Genomic DNA, 22,319 nt, shown 5'->3' with positions numbered 1-22,319 from the left:
TTTTCAAAAGATTCTTTGATCCGCACCTCATGACTTCAAGGTATTTTGCTGTTGTGGTAAGTGATCATTCTCAAAGAGAAGTACATGAAAGATTCTTTTAGCTGCTACTTGAATTAAATGTTTAATCTTTGCTACTTGCTTTCATTTTTAGGGTTTGTGTTTAGTGAATCAGAGGGATCTGCATTAGAACAGTTTGAAGGTGGCCCCTGTGCTGTTATTGCACCTGTTCAGGTAACATAGACTCCTTTACCAGCTCCTTAGAGGGACGTGTTGAAACGCTTCATACTTTTTGTTTTCGAATGTCTGTACTCCATGTAGTAATTATGAGACATGATCAGTTAACTCTTAATTTTTGCTCACAGAAATTACAATAAACATCCAAAATAAAAATGAATTCGGAATATTGATGAATTGCACAACAGTAGACTTTTGACTACATTTTCAAAGAAAAAGGTATCCCCTGACTTTGAGAAAATTCGAAAGTTTCTTGACGTCTTTACTACAGAGTTCCTATTTACTTAGTAATAACATGTTATACTCTAGATAGGTACATTCACAGTAATTATACGATTTTCATTTGTTCAGTCTATAAGAGTTATTTTTATAGACTGAAAAAAGTTGATTTCGTACTTTTATGGCCTATAACTTTAAAATTTTGAATTAAGTCGGCAGTGTATACTATTTTATGCTATAGCTTTGGCTTTTCTTAATAATTTGTAACGACTGATTTGAAACAATTTCAAAACCAAAAAGGTTTTTTGTTTGCACAAAACATAGAATTTATCGGAATGTCTTTATTTGATTTGGAATCTCGATGTGTTATATTTTTGAATTTCAAAGGCTGATTCACTGTAAACTGTTGCATTGTTGAAACCAATCATTGAATTTTTAGTTTGCTGTAATATTGATGATGTCTGTGAATGACAGTGTAACTTTAGAACTGGTATAAAATTTACAGCTAATTTACTGTTTATGTTTTAGCCATGGTGTTTTGAAAATACATATTTAATGTGGCATTTATTCACTGGATACAAAGAATAATAAGATACAAAGTATATACAAAAATAAGGTACTTTGGCTACAAAGTAAATTTGTTTCTTAGAGCTCTATATACTTAAAGTGTTAAAAATGTATTTCTGTAAAGGAAAAAAATCTTGTATGGTCGATTCCAAAATAGGTCTTTCATAGATTATTATTTTTTTTAAGTTGATTTTTTTGCATTAGGAGATTTTTTTTAAAGAAAAATTTGAATATCGAAATCTTGCCTTGGAATGATGGAATGTGAAGAATGAAATTTAACTATAAATTAGTAATTATAGCTGTCAGGCTGAGTAACTGAAACAAATTTCAGTTGTCAGTAGTAATGTTGTCTGAATTGAAGACTCCTCGTTATGTCCATATATAAGTTAGATTATATAAATACTGCCTCTCTCGGTCAGTAATAGCAGGCTTTTTATTGGAAATCCTCGAATGTAATTAAATGAAGGGTATACCACAGAAGTTTATTGTTTTATAAAATACAGTATATTTCAGTGGTGGTAGTTACTTGTGCAAGTGGGGTGCTGTGCAATGATGGTAATATTTAAAATCCTGATCCTACCTTTCTGTGTCTTTGAGGTAGTAGTTTAGTTTAAGAATCATATAGCCCAGGCACAGTGGCTCACACCTATAATCCCAGCCCTTGGGGAGGATGAGGCAGGAGGATTGCTTAAGGCCAGGAGTTCAAAACCAGGCTGGGCAACATAGTGAGACCCCTGCTCTACCAAAAAAAAAAATTTTTTTTTTGAAAATTAGCTGAGCATGGTAGGGCATGCCTGTAGTCCTGGCTCCTTGGGAGGCTAGACGGAGAGGGTCCTTTGAGCTCAGGAGTTCAGGGCTGCAGTGAGCTACAATTATGCCACTGCCTTCCAGTCTTGGTGATAGAGTGAGACCCCGTTTCTAAAAAGGGAAAAAAAGAGTCACGTAAACTTTGTAAAGAATTTTGTTTGTGTTAATATTTCAGTTTAAAAGTAAAAACTAAGTTATTAAAAATGACCAGAACTGAGCAGGTACATATATTGAAACTTTTTTTAGAGTATAAAAATTAGAACATGATGCTGTGTAAGAAGAATAGGCAAAATAATGGAACCAAATAGATAATACAGTCATAGACCTCATCACCTGTAACAATTTACCAGGAATTTGTCACACCAAGAATAAAGAAGGAACTAAGATCAGTGGTGAAATAAAATAAAGTTTCATAAATGCCATCCCTATGACTTGCTAGCACTTTGAGGGGAAGATAAGTTTAGATCATTTTGCACCATATGTCAAATGTATTCTTGGAGTAATATTTAACCATAAAAAAACTTAAAATTACGTATTGTCAACACTGTAAGAGAAACAGTACCTCCAAACTGAGAAATATTTGCAGTAAATATTAGCAATAAAAGGTTGTTGTCTTTCTCATATAAAGAACTTGTGGAGATTTATTAGAAAAACACATAGAGGTGAAACGCAGTCATAACATGTGGAGTGATGCTTTACAGCAGAGGAATCAGGATGCTCACCCTCACTAGGAAGCCAGGAAAGTAAAAATAAAACTGTGACTAGATTCTATTTCTTACTTTTTCTCATCTTAAAAAATAAAATTACAATTGCCAGTGCATGTAAGGGTGGGATGATGCTGGCACCGTCATATACTGCCATGTAGTACAGACTTGTACTTTGATTTTGGGAAGGAATTTTAGATTATAATCGGAACCATGACAATGCAGATTCTGATGCAACAGCAGTATTTCTGTGAGTCTTTTCTAAAGAAATCTTTAATATGGAAAAATTGTATTTAAAACGGAGCTTATATATTAAAGTAGCAAAAAAAATTGTAAGCAATCTATGCACAGTAATGTAATTTAACAATAATTAAAGTTTGGTAAATAGCTTGATAGACCTAAGAATTCATAAGTAGTAAGAATTATGAATTCTATAGAAAAACAGAAAATATTTATATACCCATTCTGCTTTTTTCCTTGTAATAAAATTAAAACTAGGTATAAAAAAGATGGGAAGGAAGTATATCAAAACGCTAATAGTAATTATACTGGTGGTGGTGAAATAATGAATGTCCCTATCTCACTTTCAAAACTTTGTGATGTAGTTATACTGTTTCACTTTATGGTTGTTGTCATTTTGGGGGAAAATCAGAAGTACTTGGTTACAGTATTTGTAGACTGTATGCCTATGTGAATGGAATATTAGTTTTTTGTTGTAATACCTTAAATTGTTTATTGGTGCCAGGTACTATTCTAAGTACCTGGCACCAATAATAGATATTCTCATATAATCCTCACTGCAACCTTTTAAATTTTGTATAGTTATTTTTAGTTAGTAATAGTGGAGCCAGGATTCAAACCTAAGTTTGCCTGATAAAAAGCAGTCTTTCTAATCTGTACACTAGTACTTTCAAACACAGGTGAGGAAAAGTCGTCATTGTAATCTGTTTTTCTTCGACCTGCCCTCAGATAGAATAGGTGGAGCCCAAGAATCTGCAGTTTAAACAAACAAGTCAGGTGACTGGGATGTAACTACCATTGAACTACACTTTGAGAAGGAGACACTTCTCCGTGTAGCTTTTTATCAACCAACCAGTGCAACATAGTTGACTCACTTAAGGGGAAGTTTAGAAATCCATTTGCCTTTTCTTTTAATCATGTAGCTTTCTGAGTTAAACTTGAGCTCCTGATAATAAAGTGATGACTTTAATCGTGTTATTCTTGTGTCACAGATGAGAGTTAAGGGAACAGAACTACTTTTATATTTAGATTTCTTTTACCAGAAGGAATCTAACTGAAATATAGACTTACTCTTGTTCTACATAGCTTTCATTTTGTGAATAGAGCAGTAAGTGTCTGTGCTTTCCAGTTGCATTCTGTTATTTGAGTGAGTTCTACTTGTCAGAAAATAAGTATTGTGGAAGAAGAATAGTTGTATGGATCTAAAGTCAAGTTGATAGTGGTATGCTCTGAGTAAATAAATCTGCACAGTTCCTGTCAAATGTGAGGGAAGCCCAATTGACATCTTTACAGAACTATGCAAAAGTCTAGAAAGGGGGTACAAATTAGTTTTTCCCATTTTAAAATTGAAGAATGATATGATGTATGCTTATAATGCATTTCACTAATTATTGCTTTAATTGCATAAAGGCATTTCTTTTGAAGAAGCTCCTGTTTTCTTCTGAGAAGTCGTCTTGGCGGGATTGTTCAGGTATGATAGCTGTCTTTTAAAACTTTTACTTCATCCTCTGTTTTAATACAGATGATCTGTGCACTGTTCATTGGCAATAGTTTAATTAAAATTATCTGAGAAAGTTAAGTATCAGTGAGATTCCCTCCCCCCCGAGGTTTCCTTTTAAAATGTTTTTAGGAAGTTTCATAAACAGTGACTCCATATTTCTAAATTTGGTTTTCTAACCAAGGGTGGTAAGACAGGATTGTGTAACTAAGGGAAAAACCTTGGCTTCTTGCTAAAACATGGTGCATTTCCTAGAACTGTTAGGTGACAGCATACCATAAAGAATAGTTTGTTTTGTTTTGTTTTGTTTTTTATTTTGCTGTGAGCAAGACCTCAGGATTCTCATTGCATTCCTGCATATTTCAGTATAATGCCTTACACAGTGCAAATACTGCAAATAATTTGGATGAGACTGCAAATGAAGCTGTCATAGCTTCTGTACCCAGAGAGATGTGTGGTGCCACCGTATAATAACAAGAATTTGCATTCCACTTGCCAGTTTACAAAGATCTCTCCTACACAATTTCATATGAACCTCACAATAACTTCTGGAAGAAGGTGGGGCATATTACAATCCCAGTTTTGTATCTGAGGACATAACAGCTTACATACCAAACAAGGACTATAGAATATACTAATGATTTTGGATTTAAGAGTTAAGGTATCATTTTCATAATTTTTTAATAGGTGAAATACAAAACGAATTTTGGTAGAGAAACTATTTGAGATACTGTTGTTGAAATGAATTTTTAATAAAATGTATGCTATTAGAACGGTATTTGCTTTGATAAAACATTTGTAAAGCATTGTCATAAGTGTAATAAATGCTGTGTCGATAATAAAGTGCCTTTAAAGAACTTTTAATCCATTAGGAGAGACAGAAACCTCCTTATATCATAAAATTGTATATAGAATGTGTGCGTATCCTATACTCTCTGAACGTTTCAGAAAATGTTACTACTTCTTGATAGTAATACCACTTGAAAAGGGAGTGTGGCTAAGGTTCATAAAGAGATGGTCTGAGCATTTGCACTATTTTTATAAAATTCTAATGCTCAAATCTGTGTTATGACCACTGGCCTCTGCTGATATAATGGACTGTGGTAATATATGTGTATCTCATTACTTTTATCCCTGTGGGACAGGGTGATCAAAGATATTAGACTAATTCAGAAGTGGGGGAAAAAAATATAGAGGTCTCAACAGGCCTTTACACTGTGCTCGGTTCTGCAGTAAAGGAAACCTAATGGCTTCAGTTGCTAAAGGTTTAAGAAAGTGATGAGCAGTATCAGATTATGATCTTTCATAATGTTTAATTTTGCATTTTCAGGATTCTTTTTCTACTTGATGGTTTTATTTAGATGGCTTTATTTAAAGTGGTGATATTTTAATCCACAAACACATTGTTTTTCTCAAACATAATTTTAAATATATTGAGAGATTTTTTTCCCCATTTTTAGAATGCTTGATTTTATCCCACTAACACATTTTTACTATTGTTATTCATGACAGATTTCTTTTTTCCAGAAGAAACCATTATAACTTACGCTTTGGTTATTTTTAGAGGAAGAGCAGAAGGAGCTCCTTTGTCATACCTTATGTGATATTTTAGAAAGTGCTTGTTGTGACCACTCTGGACCATACTGCTTGGTTTCATGGTTAAGAGCAAAGACAACTGAAGAAACTGCTGGTATTTCTGGGAGTCCTGCAGAGTCTAGTTGCCAAGTGGAACATTCTTGTAAGATATATTTTTATTTCCTGAAGTTTTTTGTTCCTTTGTTTTAATTAATCTATTTAATCTTTTGAAGAAAAAATTACTTTAAATTTTTATAACATGTATTTTAGCTTAAGCTTAATTACTGAACCTTAATATTTTTTGTTCCCCTTAGAAGATACATTTTTGCAAAAAAAAAAAAAAATCTCTTAAACTTTTTAAATGTTCTAGTTAACTTCTGCTTAATAACAATCTCCTTTGAACTTTAGAACTCTTATTTAGAAATAATGATACACTTTGGTTTCAGATGCCTTCATGTTTTGCTTTGGTATTGCAAAAAAAAAAAAAAAATTCTTTTGACATCAGAAAATTTCATGAATTTGTCTTTACTTGCTTCCCAGAGCAAAGATGGGGACATTTGTCTTCATTGTCAGCTGTTTCTTTCCTTATGAATTTTTTGAATATTTTTATACATATAGATTATTTTAAGGCAATTTTAATTTTGCCTTAAATTTTTCATACATTGATTAAAGATTTTTCTCTTTAAAATAAGTTTAATGGACATTCCCATTATTCATAAAAATTACATATTGTGTGGTTTTTAACTTTTGAAAATTCTTATGTGATTGACCTGATGGCTGCCAATGTGTAATGGAGACAGCGAGGGGTACAGAAGCTAGTTAGGAGCTGCTTTTCTGATTTGCTTTTCAGGAATCATCTTGTTAGTTGATAGTTTTTGATAACTGCTAGTTCCGAGTGCTTCTGTTAAATAAGTGGCTTATTCTACTTACAGTGGATCCCATTAACTGTCATCTCTATGTAAATTTTTTGTAAAGAAATTATCCACCTGAAAGTACATTTCAGTTGTATGTGACACACATTTTGCTTTCCATATAGTATTATCCATAAGGTGCTGCTGCCTCCCTGACTAAAATGCCTTGTGTTGTCAGTGTCTTCTTTCTCCTGCCTTTGCAGTTAAAACGCTTTAAGCCAAGCAAATTCTAAAAGTAGTACATTTGCAAGGAATAATTTTGAAAGTTTAAACAGTTGAACGGTGCTTCTTTTCAAAGCCTTTGAAACATGGCCTTTCAAAAAGACCTTAATGTATTTTACAGTTCATAATTATATTTGAAGACAACAAGTGGAAAATAGTCACAAGGATAGTAGTCTAAAGTGTCATTAAGACTGGCTTTAAAATATTTTCCTGGTTTTACTGTGTGGATGTAAGCGTACTTAATAGTTTCATTTAGGATATTAAAATTTTGAAAGAGGAAATGTTGATCTTTAGAAAAGGTCTTGTAAAGATTATGTGCTTAAAGCCAGTCTGTATATTAATGTTGAGAAAATAGTAAGCTCTTTTTATATAATATTTCCCATTAGTATCTTAATAGTATAGGGATGCATACTATGGAACATGCTGTGGATTTCTGTAGTGATAAGTTAACATTGCTGTAGGTTAAAGGACCTTATAATGCATTCAGGTTAGTACTTCAGTAACTAATTAGATGAGCATATTGAATTACCTTCCAAAAAACATTTTAGTAATTTTCCAGTTTACTTTGTATCTCATTTTAAAAGTTGCCATGACATAAACCATATTTTATTTTTTAATATTGTATTCCTTTGAAATACTTTGTTAACTGAAAGTTTGAGAATTTACCTTAGATATTGACAAATGAACTGTATTTATAATTTTTATTCCATGTAACAATCTGTTTTACCTGTTCTTTCCTTTATTCCCAGCTATGTTCTTTTTCTTGTGTTTTATATTTTTCCACCATCCCTGCCTGCTAAGCTTTTTATTTTGCTTGCCTCTTTTCTCTAAATTACTATCTTTATGTCTACTCTTGTGGTATACCCAGTAAAATGATTTAGATAATCTGACATTGCAGAACAGTTAGTGTAATTTGGAAAAGATTAGGTAGAATTTTCATTTTATTCTGAAATTTTGAATGTAAAGTGTTTTTCCTTCTTGTTAACATTACTTTCTCTACAAACATTAATTTCATTGGCTTATGTGATGTGTATAGTTTTGGCTTGTTGGTAATGCACACTTGTTTGCAGTAGTGAATACTCAGGTTCAATTTCAGTTTGTTTCCCACATAAACCAAGAGAGAAGTTAATCAATTTGGACTGCTAAAGATTTTAAAAAGAAATATGAAACACTTAGGCTTTGAAATCTAGCATAATGTGACATTTTAAATTGTAAATTAAAAAAATTTTGAGTTCATAATGAATCCGTTTTCTTAACTCACCAATGAGGATTTATATTTGACAGTAGTAAGATTTGCTTTATAAAATATACGTGAAATTATTCGTTGTGATAAATAACTCCCCGGAGCCAAGACTATCTGGGCTCAAATCTCATCTCTGCGGTTTAATCCTATGCACTCTTGCGAGGAGTTCTTTGTGTGCCTCAGGTTCTTTTTCTGTAAAATGGAGCTAAAAGGGTTTTTAGGAGGATGAAACGAGGTAAAATATGTAGGGCATTTAGAAAAGGGCCTGGCACTTAATAAAGTGCTCAGTAAACATTACCTCTGATTAAAATGCTTTGATTTCCTTTTAGTAATAAACATAATCTAAATAAGTTACTGAAAAACTTCTTAACAGTTACACTAATAAATGAGGAAACAAACTTAAAGCTGTCATTGAACCTGTGTTGTTTGAAAGTGTTATGCCCTTTTATACACATTTGTTTAATAATTAAGCATTAAACCTAAAGATTTTCTATTCTAAAAAGGAAGATTAGCTGTGATGATATTACTTGGATCTATATAATCTGAAAGATTATTTAAAAGTGCAGGACACATTATAATGATGTGTGAGGCACTGATTATCAGTAATTTTTCAAACTTTATAACCTACCCTAGCATAGTGGAATTGAAATGTTTATTAATCACCCTTCTACACTGTCAGTATTGTATCCACTTTAGTTATATATTCATGACGACAAAGATGTTGAAATATAAATTCATATTATAGTAGAAGATAAACTGAGAATTTTAAGGGAGTAGGGAAATAGGGAAAGTTTTGATTGCTTGAAAGTATTTACAGCCTGCTGTGTGTATCTTGTGTCATTTATTTGCCATGTGTAGTGCTGAAAAGTGTCTTTTATGTATAGCTGCCTTGGCTGTCGAAGAGCTTGGCTTTGAGCGATTTCATGCATTAATTCAGTAAGTAACATTGGAACATTTAAAATACTTACTTTGTGGACACATTGCCACTTTAAGTCTGTTCATACTATGGAAAAATTCTTAGTTTTACATAGAAATGCACTACTTAAACATAAATTTTAAATCCATTGCTTCAGGATTAATTTGCCTTTAAATTAAAATAGTTTGTAAATGTATAAAATATGCCTAGTCCTAAATTAACTATCCAAATATGCTTTTTAAAATCATTACAAGTTTTTTCATCATTACAATGAAAAAATTATCATTTTAGCTTAATGTTTCTGTGTCCTAAACAAATATAAAGATTTCTAGTGGGATAAATATTAGAATTATTTCATATTTGTCATTATCTTTTTTCTATATCTTTTATTAAGAATGCCCACATTTTTGTTAGAGCATTTAAACTTTTTATTACAAAGTAAAAGGTAAGGATGGCTTAGAATTATGGGTGGCGTTTGGTTTAAAATTTAATGTTAATTTCTTTGAAAAGAAATGTGTAAATTGTCTTTGGCATTCAGATATTTGTTAAGTAATTTCTAGGATTTAAAAAGTGAAGTTTTCTTTGTGTTTACCCCCTCTTACAAGAAGACCACTCTGTTCTTTAAATAACTGTATATTATTGAAGAATTTATTGATTCCAGACAGTTCACCTAAGAAATGAAGAGATTCCCTGCCAAGTAGGTGTTCTTTCTTAATGACACATACCATATATAGTGGTAATTGTCAGAAATAGCTTTTGGTTTTAGTGGCTAAATTTGTATTTGAAAAATTTAGAGCCATCTAAAAGTTTCCTCTTTGTATATGTTTTAATGTATAAGAAATTTAAAAAGTTTTCCCATTTATGAATGTAGTTTTCCCATTTATGAATCTCATCATGATACCAATACTTAATTCTTTTTTTCCCCTAGGAAAAGATCATTCAGAAGTTTACCAGAATTGAAAGATGCTGTCTTGGACCAGTATTCAATGTGGGGAAATAAATTTGGAGTATTGCTTTTTCTATATTCTGTGTTACTAACAAAGGTGTGTTCGATAAGTTGCTTTTTCTGCCTTTTATTAATGTTGTTTACTACTGTTTTTCCTGCTGTGATGAGTAATTGTATTTCTGATGCTGTTTTTAATTCTTAGAATAAAAATCTTTTATGCTGAAAATGAGTTAATTTCGGTCTCCTCAGCACTCACTTATTACTTAAGCAGTTTCAAACTTACTTTCACCTCTGTTCTTCTGGTCTAGAGAGATTATCAGTAATGTTGTAATTGTGAAATGCTGCCAGTTCTGGCAAATGGTGTTTCCGTTGATCCTAGTTCTATGTAGCGCTTGACCCCTTAACCTCTTCTGGAAGCTGTTTTGACCTTCACTCCCTTTCTTGATTTTTTTTGATAACTCAGTGTATGAGTTTTCTTTCTATAACATCTCACGATTCTTTTTTGTTTTGTTTTCTTTGATAGCTTCGTTTCCTTCTTTACCTTTTACCTCTTGCTCTTTTCTCTCCTTCTCTAAATTTTGATATGTCAGAAATTTTCTTCCTGGGATCCTGTATGCCTTTTCTTTTATGGATGTTTCATTTGCTCAGCTTACCTTTATGTAGCTGTTTAATAGTTTCAGTATGACCCCTTCTTGTCCTACTTTTTTCCCCCAAATACAATCTCATGTAACATGTTAATTTCAGTTTAGTATCCTACTAGATCGATCATGTCTGAAATCAGACGTCTTTTATTTGACAAATGTTTATTGAGTATTGACTCTATGCTAGGGACTATGCTTGTATTAATAATATGGGATACATTTTTAATAGTATCTAGCACTGTAAAAAAAAATGACACATTAATAATTCCATTATGGCAGTGTTTTTTGGTGTTTGGTCTTGTGTCTGAACCTATTAGATGGACTGTATCTAGTAGAGACCATCTGACAGATGTAGGACCTTAATGCATGAGGGCAAGTTTTCTGTATGGAAAAGCTGGAGGAGATTTTTTCCAGCAGTGGGAACAGCAAGTATAAAAGTGTAAGGGATTGAGGGTATAATGCAGGTTTGGGGAGCTCTAAGTGGTTGAGCATTACTGCAGCATAAGACACCAGAGGGACAATTGTGGAGGATGAGACTGGGCACTAAAGTAAGACAAGGCTTAGAGTGTGAAGGTCCTTCTGTGTACACTGCAAAGAGTAAGTAGGTTTCATCTGCTCAGAATTGGAACACAACAGAAAGTTTGAACAAGGGAGTGACAAAATTGGGATGGGAGTTGTGATGGGTGGAGTTGGTGTTTGTAGTGGAGGGCTAGTGTTAGGAAAACTGAGAAAGTGGGTATTGAAATAAGAGAAGCCTAAACTAGGAGAGGTCATGGAATGGCAAAGAAAGGAAACATATTTAGAAATGTAAATAAATACTTATTTGGATTATTAAATATAAATAAGAGAACCAAAAGTGCTTTGTTGTGTAGATGTTGGGAATAGCTGTGATGGTGGTATCTGAGATGATTGGTTTCTTATAAGCTCTTCTTGACTGTTACTTTTCTCCAGCTTTTTCATGCTCAAACTTTTGATACCTCCTGTTTCTTGTTCTTTACAGCCAATAAATTATCATGCTACTTGTTCTTCCTTAAACTGTTCTTTAAAATGATATCCCCTTCCTTGTTAGTGATCGTGTCACTTGTTGATAGTATTCATCTTGACATTATCATAGCCTGCTTTGTATTGGTTACAAGGATGCACATGCAAGAACTCATGCTTCTTTGTTTCCCCCTGCCGGATTTAGTCATTTATTAAACATCTTGGTTGTTAATTAATCGTCTATTTAATTCTTAGAAATGACCTCTAATATGATACAACTGGCTAAAGTTAAGTGAATAGAACAATGAATGGCAATTTATCTTTGTCCTTTTGGAATTGATGAGGTTAAAATAAGTAGGTCTTCTTGTACTTATCCAGTATCTAGAACTTTTGGGAGGTGAGTGCCCTTCTGGAGGCTTAAAAAGTATCAGGAAATTCGTTTTTAAGAAAAGAAGGCACTTCCTGCCCTCCTCCTCATTTGCATTTTGTCATATACATTTGAATGACCAGTATTTGTGAGAAAGCACAATCAGAAGTAAACCTACCATTTTATGTACCAGCTAAATAACTAAAATGCAAAGTATTTAATGTTATATCTTCATGTATATATGTATTTAGTGTAGTAAGTTTTTATGTGATCTTAAAAAAAATCAGTTGTCTTAACAAGCCATAATTTAGCCAAAAGTTAAATGAATATGAACTTTTGTATTTAATAATTTTCTCCTTTCTCCTCTTGAATGTTAATTCTCTCTCCTTGCCCCTTTAACCAACAGTACATATTTCCCCCATGAGTTTTCTTTCTATAGAGCCCATGAAAAAAAATAAAAGATATTTGAGGAACTGCTTTTTACAGTGATAATCTTAAATGCATCCCCACTTCATATCTGAGTCATTCTTGGTAGAAAAGTTACTTAAATAATTGTATTAGTTTATAGCATAAACTAAGCAGTTTTTAAGCTATCATAATTTTTGTTTTAGTTTTTAAAGCAAGTCAATGAATTCTTTCTTTCTTTAGGGCATTGAAAACATAAAAAATGAAATTGAAGATGCAAGTGAACCCTTGATAGATCCTGTATATGGACATGGCAGGTAATTGACTAAAATCTCTTATCTCTATATGTGAACTCTAGTTTTTAAGAAATTTCATTTAAGATAAAACACCACTGAGTCAGGTAATTTTGCTTGTCAGTAGTGTTGACAGTATAACGTCACATCTATGGATTTGAGCACTCTTTTGTTTTATGCATTGTTTGCTTGTTAACATGAAATGTTAACTTTCAGTTTATGCATTGTATTTATTGTGGCAGAAATTTTGTTTTAAGATAATGGGGAGGTATTTTAACAAATTGATTTATGATTTTCTTAGTGATAAAATTTACTTATTTTGACTTAGAAATAAGTATATCTTGTAAACGCTTTTCTGCTTAGGAGAAAATTTCCCATTTTCCTCTGGGACCCCCTTCCCTCTCAAGCTTTCTATGGCTATTTTTACCAAAACTCAATAAAACAGTGATAATTAACCTACTCTAATACATGAGTTCTTTTTAGACCTTTCTGCCTCAAAGATGAAAATTTATGTATCTTTCATCAAAGATACAATATTATTAATAATTATATATTTTTAAAAGTTACTGTAAATATTAAGTAAATTATTAGTCTGTGTCATTTTTATCCTTTTAAATATATCTTATATAAAGTTGTTAAATGCATGTGAATATGTAGAACAATAAATAGAATATCGTGCTGATATATTTAGTGATACATTTAGCAAGGCTGAATGTATAAAATGGAAAATGCAAGGTTTTCCCTAACTTCGTAAATTCTTACATAATTTAATGTGAAAAGTCATTACTTAACACTTTGCTGTAGGAATTATTTGATTTAGCAACTGGTTGTATTCATATTTAATTGCTCTTTAATTTTTATTAATAGCCAAAGCTTAATTAATCTCCTCCTGACGGGACATGCTGTTTCTAATGTATGGGATGGTGATAGAGAATGCTCAGGAATGAGTAAGTATATTCTTTATTCTGTTGCTCTCTTTCATGATTAATAGTTCTGTGGAATGCAGCTGATTATTATTCATCTATTTAATGGCTCTACATTACCTAGAGGTTAAGTGCTTTCTAATAGAAGAATCTTTTACAGTTTTCAAGGCACCATAATGTTAAGACCATTAATCTTGGAGCCAGGCAATCTTGGGTTCAAATCCCAAGTGTATGACTTTAGTCAAGTTGCTTAACTTCTCAAGCCTTTCGTTTTCCCTGGTATAAAACTGGGATTTAAGACTCTTAATATATATAAACACAGTGCATATTTATTCAGAGATATCACTGCATTCTTTGCTTGAAACTGAGCCTGGTGATGTTAAATACTTGCTTTGAGAGTCTAGTGTGGTTTTTGTCTATATTACTTTTAATGTGCATACTTTAAAATGCTGAGCAAATTTAATGTTGACTGAGACTTTTAAACTACCATCTCTTCCACTACCACTTCCATTTTTGGTCTCAATTATTTCTTTCCTGTGTCTTCATATGTTGCCAGGCACATTGAAATGGATGCCATTTTGGCCAATCCATTCAGTTAAGGAGAGCTGATAAATAACCAAATAAAATTCCCTTCAGTTTATTACTGGGTCAGTCTGAATTTGTTTATTCATTTAACTTACATTGAGTAACCACAGTGTGCCCCTCTGAAGTATGTAGTAGAGGACATGAAGCTCCAGAGTTCCCAGAGCTCACAGGCAAACAGAAAAAATATAATTGAGAAAATAATAGTTGCCACTTTTTGCTCCTGATTAAGTGATCCTTGATCTTCTATTTGAATTTTTCTCAAATTTAGAAATGTGTAATTAACAGAAGCATGGAAGGGCATAATATTAAGGGGAAAAATCAGTTAAAAAAAAAAACTTCAGAATTAAAAAGCACCATAATACAACCCATTTTACTGTCTGAGAATTTTAAGAACTAACTTCATTTCTTATTTAATACATATGCAAAATTATTTACTTAGTGGTGAGGTTAGAAAGAGAACCAAGTTTTGCTGATTTCTGGTAAAGGTCAGAGTTTAAACAGTGAAATTCATAAACAAAAAACTATACAAATTATCTTGCTCAGCTGTCTGTAATTGAGCTCATCCTAGTCTTGAACCCTTATTCTGATTCATAGCTGAAAGCATTTAATCCTGTCAATGAAAAACGTCTCATCTCAGTCTCTCCTGGGTAACATACCGGTTTTTTTGGTTTCTATGTTTCTCTCTTACCTGTAGATGGCTTCTGCACACTCCCCTCTTTCTTCTTCTTCCAGTTGTTTCTGGACCCTCAGGTATCTCGGATGATTAGAGAAGCAACACAGGGTTCTTCCCGGGGTTGAGGTGACTCATCCTACTTGGCCTTCTGTCTTTGCGGCTACTTACTGTGTGCTCTGCCTGACTCTCCCCACCCTGTCTTTAGCGCATCACTCTTGAACTTGCTCCTCATCAGTGTGGTTCCTCTTTCTACGCATTATTTGGATTCTCGAAAGCCTATAGTATGTAATCCTCAAACCAGAGTACTCCTCTGCCCCCCATGCTTTTCCTCAACCAGCCTCTCATGGACTGAGATGAGATACCTTTCGTTGACAGGATTAACAGTCAGAATGAGGGTTCAAGAACAGAAGACTCCATGACTGGGTGCGGTGGCTAATGCCTATAATCCCACCATGTTGGTCAAGGTCTTGAACTCAAGACCTCACTTGAGATCAAGAGTTCAAGACCAGCCTGGCCAACACAGTGAAACCCCATCTCTACCAAAAATACAAAAATTAGTTGTACCTGGTGACGTACACTGTAGTCCCAGCTACTCGAGAGGCTGAGACAGGACAATCGCTTGAACCCGGAGGTGGAGATTTCAGTGAGCTGAGATCATGCCACTGCACTCCAACCTGGATGACAGTTAGTCATCCCCCGCAAAAAGAAAAAAAAAAAAAAGAATAAGAATAGGAGGTTCCATAGGCAGCTCTTGCCATGAAGTCATTACTTCCTTTACACAATATATTAATCAATTATAGGTTTTGGTTCTTGAGATGTACACATATTTTTTGTTTCTTGAAAAAAATACTTTTCAAGACTGTCATCTTGCTGTGGACCTTTTTTCTGTATAGTTTAAAAGTCCAAACTAACCAATAACTTTGAAATGACGAAGTTGGAAAAGAAAATAGAATATGTTTCTTGCATTTTGGAATGTTGACTTGACGCAAACTCTGTTTTCAGTCATCAAACTTAAAAATGAGAAAAATATCCCATTTATCTTTCACTGAACCTTCCCATTTTTTTCTAGATAACACATAGTACACATTTTTTGCTTGCCCTGCCAAGGTTGTTGCTATTGCTAGAAAAGAACCCTTATTATAAACTTTATTTTCCAGAAGAAAAATAAAAATAAAATAAAACCTTTATTGATTGGGTCTACTCTAAAGTAATCCAACTTGAAATCATTTAAACTCTCACTGCTGACTACACATTGTAACCCTGTTTTCTACTCCTCATAACTCCTTTATCTATTGCCACTTAAGGCAGTGGATTGAAACCCCTTCTCTTTATCTGTCTCTAACTTTACCTCTGCCGACTTACTCTCAGCAGACTTGAAAATCTCAAGTTGTCTTTTTTCAGCATATTTTCCCCCGTTTTAGGAGAACTATACATCTTTGCAGAGTTACTGTTACTCTTGATTCCATTTACTGTTTCTCCTATTAAATGTGGCTCTCTTCCCTGCTCTACATGAAATTTAGGTGGTTTCTAATGCTTAAAACAAAGACCATGATGTGTAATGACCAGACAGTGAACCTCTCTTCATTGGCAGAAGTTCCTTGCCTACATTGCTGAAATATTTACTCTCTATGATCTGAATTCTGTGTAATTTATTCTTCGAAAGCAAAGACCTCACTCCCTGCTAAAATCATAGCCTTTTTTTTTCTACCCCCTATTCTTCTTGAAGGAGGTACACAGCATGGCTCATTTACTAACACTATACCATGAACAGGAATCTTTGGATTAAAATCTCCATCTCGGCTGCTTCTCTATAAATGGGGCAAATATCTACATCTCAGAATTACTGTGTAATTGAAATAAGATAAACTCCAGTGCCATCTCGCATATGTATTATAGCACTCAAGAGTCTAAAGTGTAGTGTAAGAGGCAGTCTATCTGAATGATTAAGTATGTTTGCTCTGCAGAATTAGACTAATGTGGTTCACATCTCAGCTGTGCCATTTATTAAGCTGTGTGGAATTAAGATATTTCACCACTCAGTGCTTCTTTCTCATCTTCCAGTTGGAATGGTTATCACAGGGTAGTTAGAATAATGAGGTGAGAAAGTGGCAAAAAGAGATATTCATCATGTCCTTAAGCGCAGTGGTTGGCACTGTTCAATCCACGTTTGCCACAGCTGCATAATGAGCATTCTTACTAATCATCAATGGCTGTAACTGACCTTTACAGAAAATTGAAACACTTGAGGGCAAAGATTGGTTTTTTCCTCTGCCAAAATAGAAGCAGGGCCTTTATGCAGCTTGTGATGTTTCTGATGTTAATTTATTCAACAGGCTTTATTTGAAAACGGGCTAGTTATGTGTACCTTACTGTCATGTATCTAATTAGTTGCTGAGTCCTCAAGATTCTCCATTGTTGAACTTTGACAGAGGAAAAGTGGTACTGCAGGACAGTGTGCTTTGGTGGAACAAGCAGAGATCTCGGGTGTGGTGATGAGTTCGTTTATACCTCTGCTGTTTGACTGTGAGCACATTACTAAATTATCTGAGCCTCAGTTTTCTTACCTATGCATTGAGGTTAAAAATAGACATTCACACATGCTGCCTAGCACGAAGCACAGAAATACTAGCTTCTCTCTTTTTTCTTCCTTTGCCAAGTCTATTGTGGTCTTATTACCTCCCACCTGTCTAGACTATCATGCTATAGCTTTCAATCTGTCATTTCACTCCAGTGTATTCTACAAACCGACAGGTTAACACTTTTGTTTTACAGGAGCCTCTGTGTTCCTATACTCAACCCTATGTTACAATCTTTTACTAGTCTTCACAAAGCCAGTACCTTAATCCACTGGTTCTCAAACTTGGCTGCACATCACAATTAACTGGGAGAAATTTAAAATCACCTAGAGATCGTAATGGAGTTGTTCTCCGCCAGAATCTGGGCATTCATGTATTCTTAAGCTCCCCAAGAGATACTATGAAGTCAGGATTACGAACCACTGCTCTCCAGGCGGCTCTGCCTCCCTGCCCCTAAACACAGTGATACTTTTCCCCAGTTGTCCTCCTTCTCATTCCATCTGGGACCATTCAGATGTTAACTTCTACCTAATGTCTCTCCCCTTACCCTGACATAGCAGGAAAAGTTTTCTCCTCCCTCTGAACATCTCTGGTGCTTTACTTCAGTGTGCTTCATTCTGTTATACCTCACATCACAGTTCTTAGTATACATGTTCTTGTTTCTGTAAACCAGGTGCATAAGCTTTTGAGGAAAACTACATTTTTTCTATGGGCCAGTGTAGGCATTTTGGAAAGAGGATCTTAATCTTGACAGCAAGATACTTGTCCTTTAAGGAAAGTATTACTCCTTTTGTTATAAAGAAAGAAATTGATGCCTAGAGAAGCAAAGTGACTTGCCTAAGAATTTTCAACTAGTAACTATTTAATTATAATTTTTCTTTGTATGTTACCTACCTCCTGCTATGTTGTCAGAGCAGGAAATAAGTCCAGTAAATGCTGAATGCACATATGGTTGATGTCAATAAATGTGTTTTTTTCTAGTCTGTCTTTTGCCTTGAGTTTACTTATAATAAGCATTTAGATTGTTTCCATTTGGGCTATAAGAAACTGCTGTAGTAAACACGTTTTGTATATAGGTCTTTCCGTATATCTTTAAAAGTATACCTACAGGTTAGATTTCTAAAAGTAGAAAGTGTATTAATATTTAGGCATCTGTTTATTTTTTTTTTTTATTTACAGGTTTATTGAGGCTTAGTTTATGTATCATGCATGTGAATTGTGATTCAGTGTTTTAAATATTTTCTCAGTTGTTTAGTCATCACCACAATCAATTTTATAAAATATTTTTTTCTCCAAAAGAAACCCTGTTTTCATTATAGTAACTCCTTAAACTTCCTTCCACACCAGCCGTGGCGACTGCTAATCTACTTTCTGCTGTATAGAATTTGCCTATTCAGGATGTTTCATAGAAATAGAAACATACACTCTCTGGTCTTTGTGACTGATTTATTTCACTTAGTATAATGTTTTTAAGTTCACCATGTTTTCGCATGTACCAGTACTTTAGTCCTCTTTCTTGATGAATAATATGCCATCATGAAAATGTGCCACATTTATACATCTGCCGACTAATGGACATGTAGACTGTTTCCACTTGACCATCATGAATAATGCTGTGTTTCATGTACTGGTTTTTATGAGATGTATATTCTAGTGTTTCTTTGCCATAGGCCAAGGAGTTGAAATCCTGGATCATACAGTAACTCTCTAACCTTTGAGGGACATGTGTTAAATTTTGATAGATAATGCCAAATTTCTTTCTAAAATTAAAAGTATAAAGTTATGCTTTCAAGTGTGTAGGAGAGTTCTCATTTTTCTGCATCCTGCCTGACACTTAGAATTGTGCATCTTTAACATTTTGTCAGTTTATTGACAAGTGGTAGCCTGTTTTAATTCACATTTCTCTGGTGCTCATTGAGTCTGAGCTTGATCATCTTTTCATGTGTTTGTCAGCTTTTATATTCTTCTGCGAATTACCTCTTCCCATATTTTTGGCATTTGGGGAGGAGGAGTTATTTTCTTTTGTTCACAGTTTCTAGGAGCTCTTTATAAATTCTTAGTTCTTTCTCTGTTTGACCTTTGTTGCAAATACTGTTGCCCAGCCTTCTCTTTCTTGTTAACTTTGTTAATGATACATTTTCTTATATCCAAAGCTTGCTTTTTTTTTTTTGAGACAGAGTCTTATTCTGTCACCCAGGTTGGAGTGCAGTGGCACGATCTTGGCTCACTGCAACCTCTGCCTCCCGGGTTCAAGCAATTCTGCTGCCTCAGCCTCCCTAGTAGCTGGGATTACAGGCACACGCCACCATGCCCAGCTAATTTTGGATTTTTAGAAGAGACAGTGTTTCACCATGTTGGCCAGGCTGGTCTTGAATTCCAGACCTCAGGTGATTCACCCACCTCAGCTTCACAAAGTGCTAGCATTACAGGTATGCGCCACCACACCCAGCTGGCTTTCATTTTTGTGAGGTTAAATCATTTGGTCTTTTTTTTCATGGCTTCTATTTTGGGTGGGGTTTTTTTTCTCCCCTTATGTCTGTTTAATGTGTCTCTCACCCCAAGATTTTTTCTTTTAATTTTTTAGAGATGGGGTCTCCCTCTGTCACCCAGGCCATAGTGCAGTGGTACAGTCTTAGCTCACTGCAGCCTCGAACTGGGCTCCAGCGATCCTTTTGCCTCAGGCTTCCGAGTAGCTGAGACTATAGGCATGTACCATCATTCCTGGCTCCAGACTAAACTAATTTCTCTTGTATTTTCCAAAAATGCTTTTGTGGGCTTTTTGTTTTTTAATGTTTGGCTCTTTATCTAGATTATGTCTTTATGAATGGTATGAGTTAGGGATCTGCCTCTTGACTTTTTCTCAAAGAAGAATCTAATGTCCTAATTCCAGTCAGTTCTCCACAGATATGAAATACATTTTTTGTTACAAAACACATTTTTCTATATTTGTCTGTTTTTATTTCTATTCCACTGATCTTTTTTTATGACTTCTTATGCAAAACTTCACAGTTACGTAGTTTTATAATACACTTTGAATGTTCATTAGCATGTTTCCTGACATACTTCTTCAAAATTGTTATAGTCATTTCTACATTATCTATTCCAATTGAACTTTTTCCCCTGCTTTTCAAGTTCAAGTTTTAAAAAATCTATGAAGATTTGGATTGATTACATTATATTTGTAGGTAATTTTGAGGAAATCTTTACAATATTATCTTCTCAACTATATTGTTTTGTACATTCTTTAGTAAAAATTCATGTTTTATAGATAATATGGTCCTGAATCCATATACTTCATTCTGCCCTAACTTTTGAAACATCTTTTGCTTCTCCAATAGAATAGAAATAAACCACAATAGAACTAATCAAACGAATTGCATTCTTGCCCACTCTGTCTTTCACAGTGGCTAGTGTGGTATTTTTCAAACTCAATGTGATCATGTTTCTCTCTCACTTAAAATCATTTGATGGCTGGCTTCCCTCTGCACTTAGAACGGGAACTCCTAAAAATGCAGTCAGGAACTGAATGAGTCTTCATGGTTTGTTTCATTCTGTTTTGTAAGATAATCAGTGTTGACTTGTGACTAATCTCAGCACTTCGGGAGGCCAAAGCAGGAAGATCACTTGAGGCCAGGAGTTTGAAACCAACCTGGGCAAGATGGCAAGAGCCTGTCTCTCATATAGTCAATTAATACTGGCAAAGAAAACAATAATGTAATCACACGGTAATTAGAATGTTTTGCAAATGTAGAGTACATGCTTGGGACCCAGAAGCATTTAAGATTTTTAATTTTTTTCAGATTTGGAAATATTTGCATTTGTTCTTACCAGTTTAGGAACCCTAACTGAAAATCTGACATACAAAATGCCATAATGAGCATTTCCTTCAAAAGTCATGTTGGCTCTCAAAATGCTTCAGATTTTGGAGCGTTTTGAATTTCAGATTTTCAGATTAGGGTTACTTGAAAATAGACTTTTTTGAGGCTATTGAGAAAGTCTCATACAAATGAATTCTTCAAATTAATGTGAGAATATTATATCCTTACTGTATTACAACTTGGCATAAAAATAAATTTTCCTAGTGTGATACACTTGAAGCTATCAGAAGATTAAAAATGTTAAGGAATTCTGTTTAAGAAAAATAGGCATGCTACATTTTTAAACTATTGCCATCCAAACTAGATGGCTAAGCATATATTTACTGATCAAATCTGAATAGTTCATTACTCAATTATTTTGAACAACTAGTTTGCTGCATTTGCTAACATAATATTTATTATTAGACATTTGTTTAAAAATCTAGGGAAATCCATGATGTAGTATCTAATTTTAACACTAGGTGGTGGTAACTGATTTTAGAAATTAAATTGTAAGACCTTCCCAATGTATGCATTCTTCTTTTTACATGAAAACATTTAGTGCTGCTTATATTTCAGAAGGAAAGGGAGAGAAAAGTTTGCAAAGATATGAATATCCATTTATACCTAATTGGGCTGTTTTTCTCCTCTCCCTTGTTTTGCCTTCCCCCCCCCCCCACCAAATACAGTTTTGCTCTTGTTGCCCAGGCTGGAGCGCAATGGCACAATCTTGGCTCACTGCAAGCCTCTGGGGTTTAAGTGATTCTCCTGCCTCAGCCTCCTGGGTAGCTGGGATTATAACACCCAGCTAATTTTGTTTTTAGTAGAGACGGGGTTTCATCATGTTGGTCAGGCTGGTCTTGAACTCTTGACCTCAGGTGATCCACCCGCCTCAGCTTCCCAAAGTGCTGGGATTACAGGCATGAGCCACCGCGC

At 34.1% G+C, this 22,319-nt stretch overlaps 1 protein-coding gene across 7 annotated transcripts in view; it reads left to right on the top strand.

Annotated features, from left to right (window-relative positions):
• MINDY3 (MINDY lysine 48 deubiquitinase 3) overlaps positions 1–22,319 on the top strand; it is an 87,953-nt gene that overhangs the window by 11,690 nt on the left and 53,944 nt on the right. For 3 of the 7 annotated variants that reach the window (XM_035306856.3, XM_008999982.4, XM_002750063.6), the window contains exons 2-8: positions 152–231; positions 4,182–4,242; positions 5,834–6,007; positions 9,105–9,156; positions 10,065–10,179; positions 12,720–12,793; positions 13,637–13,716. In XM_035306856.3, the coding sequence (XP_035162747.1) occupies positions 152–231; positions 4,182–4,242; positions 5,834–6,007; positions 9,105–9,156; positions 10,065–10,179; positions 12,720–12,793; positions 13,637–13,716 (636 nt within the window). The remainder of the gene's footprint in view (positions 1–151; positions 232–4,181; positions 4,243–5,833; positions 6,008–9,104; positions 9,157–10,064; positions 10,180–12,719; positions 12,794–13,636; positions 13,717–22,319) is intronic. The other 4 variants (XM_035306855.3, XM_017974079.4, XM_078329530.1 and 1 more) reach the window with 4 other exon arrangements.

The sequence above is a fragment of the Callithrix jacchus genome, chromosome 7, assembly GCF_049354715.1.
Source record: "Callithrix jacchus isolate 240 chromosome 7, calJac240_pri, whole genome shotgun sequence".
In the NCBI taxonomy this organism is placed as follows: domain Eukaryota; kingdom Metazoa; phylum Chordata; class Mammalia; order Primates; family Cebidae; genus Callithrix; species Callithrix jacchus.
Note: the sequence above shows the minus strand (reverse complement) of the source record. Positions and strands in the feature narration are given on the sequence as shown.